Genomic DNA, 9712 nt, shown 5'->3' on the forward strand with positions numbered 1-9712 from the left:
TTGCACATTTGTATACGTGCAAGTTGTGGTTCACACTCAACTTGCACGTATACAAAAGTGCAACTTTTTTTTCCGGTACCACTTGTCATAAATTGCATAATAGTGTAAACATTATCACTGTTTTGGGCCAAACAAAGAGTATGGCTGGATTGCCAAGGAATTCCTGTATTGATCAGTCGTAATTTGAGCAAGATGTGCCCAGTAGTCTTTGAGTTAACGAACAACCAATCAGATGACGGGGATTTGTAAAACGTCAATTACCCTGCAGTTGCGTCTGTTCACTCAAAAATAATGACCAATTTGACAATCTTCGTATCAGCAGGGCTAAGATCCCCCAACGCACCGTCATCAATCTCTGCATAGCGCTGCTATTCCTGAGCGGGCTGTTCCTGGGCGGTATCGACCAGATCAAGCTGGCGGACGGCATCGGCTGCACCGTCATCGCCGCCCTGCTACACTACTTTCTGCTGGTGGCCCTGAGCTGGACCGCCGTCGAGTCGCTCAACCTCTTCTGGCAGGTGGTTCTCGAACGGGACGAGTTCCTAAACAGGTCCATCGTGCGGGTGACCGTCGGATGCTGGGGTGAGTTTTGGGAGGTGTTTTCCAAATCTTGATGTTGTCTTCAGTTTCAGCTTTAAGAATTAGGTCACTGTGGGAAACTTGGCAGAAAAAATGTTGCAACCTGACGCCACATTTGAAACAGAAACGATTTGTTTGGCTTACCTTGTACCTCAGAGAGTATACTTTCATGTGCGAACTGTGAGGAATATGTTGACAAAATCTTTAAGAGAGATTTGTAGACGAATGTGTGCCCAACTAAGTAAATTTTAATATTTCACTGCATGTTAACACTCTTAAAGACTTTGTCAACATATTCCTTACAGTTTTCAAATCAAAGTATACTCTCTGACGTACAAGGTAAGCCAAAAAAATGTCCTATTTTCTGTTTTGAAAGTAGCGTCAGGCTGCAACATTTTTTCCAACTTGGCTCCATTAGCAATGGTGTTTTCCAAATTTCGACCTTATCTCCAGTCCGGCTCAAGAATTTTTTTGGCCACTAGCTTTCAGGAATCCGACTTGATCATTTTAACTTGCAAGAACATTTCCAGTATGTCCATTAAGTCCTGTCATTTGAGGTCACAGTTTAGTGTGTATTTGCACTTTGTTATGGCATCAAATTTTGGCTTTTTGATGATTCTTGGCCGGACAAAAGGCAGTGCACTGCAAAAACTGCAGTGTTAAATTTACACCATTGGTATCTATATAGGACCATCTGGTGTTAAATGTTACTGGTGTTGTCCTATATAGATACCGAATGGTGTTAAATTAACACTACTGTTTTTGCAGTGTGGAGTGGAATAAACCTGATATCAATTTTTGCAAAATGGCATTCGAAAAGAAGTTCACTGCTCGCTTATTGCCATGCAACATGGGGTAAAAAACAGGGACAAAAATGGTTTGATGATCTTATTTCAGACTTTCAATAGTGTACAGGTCGGCTTTTCATGTTGTATTTTCATTTTGAAAGTACACAACCTACGTATGTGAACCGCTCTGCAAAAATGAGTTTGTTGTGGCAAAACTGATGTTTAGAGTTAACTACATCAATGAAATGGGAATGAACTCAGCTTTCATTTAGTATATCATGGACCTCGATCTCTATGATACTTGGTTGCATTGTTGTGCTTGTTTCATTCTGTCCATTTTTTACAAAACTAGAAACGTCTCAATTGAGAAAAGAAGGGTTTGAAAATGACACATATACTCATTATACTGTATAACTAATCAAGACAATCACCCAATATCTTTATTTTGTTAGTCTTTTTCGTACCATATTTAAATTTCTTTGTAAGACATTTAAACTAAATCTATAAAACAAAAAAATTCCAAATTGTGATCAAATTTTCACTGTTTCCATTTCAAAATGGCAAACGCTTGAATTCAAATTATGCGACATCTGACTCATTTTTGCAGAGCAGGTCACGTTATTGCTTGAGAGTTACCATTCACTAATGAAGGGGAGCCACAGCCAAAAAAGCATGGACATTTAATCTGCATCGTTATTAACACACAGTGATTTTTTGGGGCTGTTTTTGCATACAGGTGTACCTCTACTATTTGTAGCTTACTCCCGAGTCATCATCTACTTAGTAACTGATAGCTGGACAGAGAACAGCAAATTGTAAGCTATGTTGTTTTGTATCAAGTAATTGCCATTCGTAATTTTTGCTTTGGTTATTTTGCTTTGCATAATGTCAATGCTCTTTGAATTTTCATTGACCTAGTTTTTCAACGCTGCATTAACCCTAACCGAACTCAACGCATCAAAGTTCAACAGCAGGTTTTGTGTAAATCTGTCGGGATAGGGACAGTAGGCCTACCCCTAAACTGATGGTCTTTTACATTGGGTTTGGCATACCTCCAGAAACTAAGTCCAACAGTGTGTGTGTACAATTTCCCATGTGGGTGTTGGAATTTGCCAGAATGGGTATGGTTCCTAGTAAATTATGCTAGGGAGTTAGGGTTTTTGAAAGTGTTTTAAAAAAAATTATGTTACATGAATTTTTACAGGACTAAATAGTAAGGGCTAAGCGTATCCTTTGGAAGGCCTGCATCCCCACTCAGATTTTGGTTGTGAAAAAAAATTACATTAAACTATGACCAAGCCCATGGAGTGTCCGCACCAGAACATAAAGGTCATTTTGTGCCATCCCCCAAGATAGTTGGAATCTAGTAAGGCCAAAGAACTAAACTTTTTGGAGAGTTTTCAGTTTAATGATTGGTGTCTCTTTTGATTTGTAGCTGTTTCCTAAACCCCGGTATTGCCCTGTACTCTGGCGTGGTTTCTCCCATTGTCTTGCTACTCGTCTTCCATCTTTACATCATCTGCATGATGCTACGCAAGCGTCTCTGCAACCGCTTCGGCAGCAGCGACCGCCAGGTCATGCACGCCGTCCGGCGCTGCAAGCTGACCCTGGCCCTGAGCGTGCTCGTCGCGCTGGAGTCGGCCGCCTGCTACGGCATGCTGCTCCACGTGGACTCGGTGCTCTACCGGGCCGTCTTCAGCGTCATTGCCTTCTGCCTGGGGGCCGTCCTCCTGGCCGGCGTGTACTGCCTGGGCAGGAAGGACTTGCTGGACAAAGACTGCGGCTTCTGCTGCCGCATCACCATCGGGAGGACCTCGGCCTACCACGTGCAGAAGAAGATGGTCGGCAAGAAACTCTGCCGGAACAACGGCGGGCCCAGAAGCAAGTCACCCAGCACCTTCCGCGCCACTCGCTTCACACGAGTGGGAACGTTCCGCGCGCCCATATGGAAGGGTGAAGATGTTTAATGGATCGAAAGATCGTTTAGTATTAGTATGTACAAAACATAGCGTTGATAAACCAACTTTCAATTGTGCCAAATTATTAAGATAACAAGCAGATTTTTTTTAAAAGCCTACATTTTATATTGGGGGATGAAATGGTCGCGCACAATATTATTGTACGAATATAATATATACGGGCTGTCGATAACAAGACTAAACAATTTATTGGAGTTTTACATGATCTACGATCATATCTTGCATATCATGGATGTCACGGGGGCCGGCGGAAGGAGGGGGTGCTTGCCCCCTCCCCCCCCCCCCCGGAAATGCAACAAACAAAAAAGAAGAAAACAAAGAAGACGAGGTCCGAAGTAATTTAATACTCGGACTAATACATAAATTGCCATAGACACCTACGGTAAATACCCTCACTTTAAAAAAAAATCATGTTTTAAAAAAATCCTTGAAACTCTCAAATATCGTTCATTAGCAGGACACACATCAATATCAAACTTTCAAGAACCATATCTCTTCCTCTGTTTATTTTAATTGGGTTATTTGAGACCGTCTCGAGCCCTTTTTTTTGCGGTCTCGGTCTCGGCCTGCCAAAAGTTTCGGTCTCGGAAGAGCTGAACTTGGTCTGGGTCTCAGATGACTTGGTCTCGGTCTCGGACATGGTGGTCAAGATCTCGACTACAACACGTGCGATTGCAGAGATTTTGGGCAGTCGTGAATTGTTGTAAATCGGATTTTACTTGCGGAAATACTTTTATTTTTTTTAGCCTGACTGGACAGAGTATTTTCTAGAACTGCATTTATAATGTAAATAATTGTTATACTCGTGTACTCGCAGATATGATCTGTTAGCATGGGCACTCTGTACAATATATTTATAAAATAATTATTTGCAGAAATGAGATGTTTAAGGCTAGACAGGGTGAGTAAAAAAAAAACGACATCCAAATGTCGGGACCATTGTTTTAATAAGTTCTGCATGTAGGCTAGCATTTTACAATCTATGAAAGCCCAATTCATAAGCCTCGGCTTTAGAACAAGAATCATTCAAATCACTCGTGTATTTTTCAATCTACGGAATTTTAAACACAACCACCGTTTTGGAAGTTTTGTCACACTGATCACGAAAAGTTTAGTGTTCTTTCAGCAAAACGAAAGCAAATTACATAGGGATGTGTGTGAATTGCTTTCGTTTTGCTGAAAGAACGCACACCTTTTTTTGTGATCCGTAGACAGAACTTTAAAACGGTGGTTGTGTTTAAAATTCTGTAACTTGAAAAGTACAGGAGTGATTTGAATGATTCTTGTACTAAACGAAGGCTTATGAATTGGGCTTTCATATCGTAGATTTTGAAAGTGTTACATGCAGAACTTTACTGAAACATTCACTAACTTGCAGAACCAGATATTTGGATTTCCTTTTTTTTTTACTGAGCCTGATGAAAGGCAACATGTAAAGTCCCCCTAAGAGAAAGACATCAATCCATTAGTCATCAGTACTCGATAACGGGGCATTTTCCAGATTTCCTTCGATAGGCTCCACACTTGCCGAGAGTCAAAACTACATCACATAGCTTGATGTTTAAAACAACGGATTTGAAAATAAAGTTGTAGGTGTGATTTTTGTAGCATTTTTGTAATTTGAGTTTTTGACGAAAATTTTTCATTCAAATTTTTCATTTTGTGGTGTACAACTGTATATGTTCATTTTCTGGTACATTTCTGTATATTTGCCGACTTTGAGTCAATTATTTTGCTAACACTTTTACTAATTGTTCATAATTATAGCCAGAAATATTGAAGTGTTTTCTTCCGTTTGTTTGAGACTGCATAGTTTAAAGTTAGTTTCATATTGTCATCATTAACTCCCTAAATTGTCATAAATCCAATTCAGTTGAAACTTTTTACTCAATATCCGAATGGAGATTCCAAATATTTAATCCTGTATGCATATTTAATATAGGTTTTCCCGACAATTTTAAAACATTTTTTTTCATTCAAATTCACCAACTCTAACATTCAATTTTGCCAGAGAAAAATTTCGCACGCATTTAACCAAACTAATTAGTCATTTACCATTCAATTTCAAAGTTTGGTCACCCTCTTTAGTCACCGGGTCGAGAATATTCGTCATTACAGATCAAATTCGTCTAAGCTGTTGCCGAATGGCAGCATTCAGAGATCGAATTCGTCTCATATAAATCAATTAGACGAATTTGATTTCTGAATAACAAGGTTTGGCGTAGACGAGACGATTTCGAATACTCCGGTACGAAAACGTGTGTTCATCGTTACAATTTGCTTGAAGTGAATTTGAAATTGTCTGACAAAAGACGAAATTAAACATTAGAAGAGCACTCAATCGATGTTGATATGAATAAACTTGAATATTAGAAACGGTGATGAAAACATTTAATGATAAACGTTTTAAAATAGCCGGGAAAACCTATATCTTAAAAGAAGTTGCAAATTGACAGCCCCCCCCCCCCCAAAGTAATAATAATGAAAAGCAGTTGCCAACACTCTGATGTTTATTTCGTAGCACTCGCGGTTATTCAAATTTATTCAACGCCTGAGTAAATCCCCGTCATCTTATTGGTGGGTTGTTGATGACTTGTCAATTAATTAATTGTCCAAAACGCATGGCGCAGCCACTTCGCACCGCAAAAATAAAAGACCAACCAATCAGAAATGATGAGTATTTATGCAAGCGTTGTATAAAACAAATAATGAATGTTACAACAAATGAAAGAATTATTTCACGAGTAGATTATATTTATGTTCCATTAACTCAACTTTTGGAACCTTCCCGTCTGTAACTTCATAAAATTATTCTTACTCACACATTTTTTTATTTGTGTGATATAGGTTTTCCCGGCCAATTTCCTAAAATGTGAGAACCGCTCTGAACACGCGTTTCATTTTCGCTACCAGAGCATTCGATTCCTTATTGATTGAACATTTCTGTTCAATCAATATCAAGTGATTGAGCAGCACCATTCGTTTATGTTCGTTCAGATTTGTTTACAAGACTTCTTTTTCGCGTTTAGAAGGCGATTTCAAACATTGACTATTCTATTTCACTTTTAGTTCAATGTTCTGTGATGTAATCTACTCTTTTGAATGCGAAAAAATATACTTTTGATTGCAGATTCACGAAATTGTATTCCAGAACTCTGCAAAAAGTGAACGCACAGGTAACGTAATTGGCCGTCTGTTTCTCAAAACCGAAAGCACGGACAATGAAAACGATTGAACTTTCGTGGAAATTATATAGGATTAAAGACGTGCATTCAAATTCAGAGGAAGATGAATAACCGATTTTCAAAAGTGAATGAACATTTCATCTCACATTTGTCTCATTGAAAAGCCATTGACGTATCTAATGCTAAAAAAACCCCGAAGTAGTCAGTGTTATTTTGGGGGTTGCAATTACCTCTAAAAATAAGGTCATATCGCAGAGTCAACATATGTTCTGGGTTATTTCCTGGTCTGCGTTTAAAAAAAAACGAAGAAGAATCGTGGAATTCAAAGGAATCTATAAGCTTATGTCATTATAAAATCATCTGAATCCACTTTACAGTTAGTAAAAAAAAATACATGATTATTTATAACAACGTGTCCTGTAGTCTTTATTGCTTGCCCTCTTATTGCAAGAGAGTGTACGGCCCTTGGTCAAAAAGGTTTGGCGCTGCCCGGATAAATCACGCTGCAAAGCATTAACGGCACACTCTCGCAAAACTTGGTCGGCCAGCTTTCTGTACAAAACCTCATTGGCTCGGGGTTTTGTGCGTAAACCTTATCAGTCAGCCGATCACGCTCAATTGACTTCGGCCAAGTTGATATACTAAAGGTTTTTCCGGCTATTTTAAAACATTTTTCGTTCGAATTCACCGATAACTATATTCAAATTTGTCCAGTTACATCGATTTAGTGCGCTTCCAATGTTTAATTTCGTGTTATGTCAGACAATTTCAAATTCAGTTCAGGCAAATTCAAACAATGAACACACGTTTTTTGTCCCGGAGTACTCGATTTCGTCTCGTGTACACCAAACCTAGTTGTTCAGAAATCAAATTCGTCTAATTGATTTATATAGGACGAATTCGATCTCTGAATGCGGCCATTCGGCAACAGCTTAGACGAATTTGATGTGTAATGACGAATATTCTCGACCCGGTGACTGCAAAGGGCGACCAAACTTTAAAATTGAATGGTAAATGACTAACTTAAATTTGTTAAAAGCGTGTGACGTTTTTCGTGGACGAAATTAAATAATAGAGTTGGTGAATTTGAATGAAACATCTTTTTTTAAGCCGAGAAAACCTATATTATAACGATAAATTTTAGTTAATGGGTAAAGTCAACTTTACGCGTTGTTCACGTAGAGTTGACCCTATACCTAATTGTACGCTAAACCCGCTTCACGAAATGAAGTCAAATGTTCATCACACTCAAGGTGCCGCGCTCTGGGGATTACTTTTTACAAATAGGTCACTAAAAGGTTTGGCTACTCCGAGTTGTTACAATGTAACACAATCTGTGAAGCTGCGTTGATTGCTTGCCAGTGCATTATGTAAGTTAATTGTGATAGCGGTGCAGCGAGTTGACCGCAGATTTAGTTTGGTGAAGTAAGAGCTTCCTTTATCATTGGGCCATGTGGTGGGTGTACACAGTCATGTGGTTGCTAAGGCAAAGCGTCTGCCGTTGTTAAGCAAAGCTAATCTGATTACGTTCTTAGACGCTATAGCGAGCAGTGAAATTAATGCGCCACAAAAAAAAACATGGCCTTATGAACGTTGTATGTTCAGTGTGGTGGAAATGTTAAATTATAACAAAAGAAGAAATTCTATAAACTTCATGTCAGTGAAAAAAAACTCGCCGTCATCGATGACAAAACGTCAATACAGGTTACTGGTATAGCTGACCTTCAAGTCTGGAAGAAATCGTTCGAAAACTTCCCCAAATCTATGTATTTATATAAATTTCTAGGAATTTCTCCAGATTGTTATTTCACGAGTAGTTTAACACTGATATCATCTAAATATGTTCCGAATTTCAGTTTATTCTGTTGTTGCAAACGCTAGCGTTACACCGTGAACCATCTCCATGGAAAATTTCGACGAGGATTTTCTGATGCCGCCGAACCAACTTGCATTGTTCAGCAAAGCACCGTAGGCGCTACGCGGGTTGACCGATTCCGGCCAAGCAACACAATAACGTATAGTAGATATAGCATACCATTTAAAGCATACCATTTATAGCACTAACCAATGGAAGCCGGCAAAAGGATTTGCCAATTACTAACTCCTGATAGAGGCTTTAAAGGGTTAACCTTATTAAATAGTGGGAGGCTTGAAAAGTTGACAGATATTGCAAACGCCAGTGTTACACTTTCCAACGTACCCAGGCCTATTTTTCAAATTTCAACGAAAAGTAATGAACATATCACAAAATTTTTAGTACGTACTTGGATCATTAGAAGGGAAATAAATCCTGAAAGTTGCATCATGAAACTGGAGATTTTTTTTTTCAAAGATTTCACCCGCCAACGTGAACATGTCTGTGTACATGTAGTTTCATTCAAAATAAAGTGTTACGTAACCTTTCGAAATCGCCCTTCGTAACCACAAGGCTGTACCGTGTAATAATACACACACATCGTGCACGCGTTGCATAAAAACGACAGGAAACACGTATCCAATGTAAACAATCGTTTTTCCCTCGTCTTTTCTCGGGAACGGTAAGACATTTGGTTGCTTTCTTCTCAAATCAAATGTAAACAATCCAAAACATGAAATTTTCGGGGGTTCGGCGGGCGGGACTCTGCAATCCTATAACCTTGATTCAAGTCGCCTGAAAATGGGTACCCTGTACTATTGTGTAAATAAAATATTCGTGGGCGGGACGCACAGCGCAGTTTCCCTTTAAGTCAGATACTGTCACAAACATAGACATAAGAGCGCCCTCAATAGTTGATAAAAACCGAATAATATTGCATGCTCGCACTCACGTGCACGCGGGAGATACGATCCGACACGGCACCAGGGACTACAAGATGTAGCAGCTGATGGGTGAGTGCAAAGCATACAATCGGAGCAAGTCCGAAAATTTGGGACTCTCAATACTGTGTATGATTGAGAGTCCCAAAACTTAAGGTATTGTGTTCAGCAATTAAACGCTTTTCTTGCTATCAAATGCTAAACATGTTTAGAGTATTATAGGATAGATACTGTTTAGTAATTGACCATTGATGTTTTACTATATTGAGCATTGATGTTTAGCTTCTAAACATGTTTACGACGTGCTAGCAAGATTGTGTTTAATTGCTAAACACAAGTGTTAGAGTGTAGACTGCATGACACCTGAAACAACCAGTAGAACAAC

At 39.1% G+C, this 9712-nt stretch overlaps 1 protein-coding gene across 1 annotated transcript in view; it reads left to right on the forward strand.

Moving 5' to 3' along the window:
* The window catches only part of LOC119721587, a 97266-nt gene extending 93177 nt beyond the window's left edge, over positions 1–4089 (forward strand). Inside the window, exons 23-25 of the mRNA XM_038191666.1 lie at positions 323–582; positions 2104–2182; positions 2803–4089. Of these exons, the coding sequence (XP_038047594.1) occupies positions 323–582; positions 2104–2182; positions 2803–3334 (871 nt within the window). The 3' untranslated portion in view covers positions 3335–4089. The remainder of the gene's footprint in view (positions 1–322; positions 583–2103; positions 2183–2802) is intronic.
* Positions 4090–9712: the final 5623 nt, after the last annotated feature.

This window comes from Patiria miniata, unplaced genomic scaffold (assembly GCF_015706575.1).
Source record: "Patiria miniata isolate m_02_andy unplaced genomic scaffold, ASM1570657v1 HiC_scaffold_13, whole genome shotgun sequence".
Taxonomy (NCBI): domain Eukaryota; kingdom Metazoa; phylum Echinodermata; class Asteroidea; order Valvatida; family Asterinidae; genus Patiria; species Patiria miniata.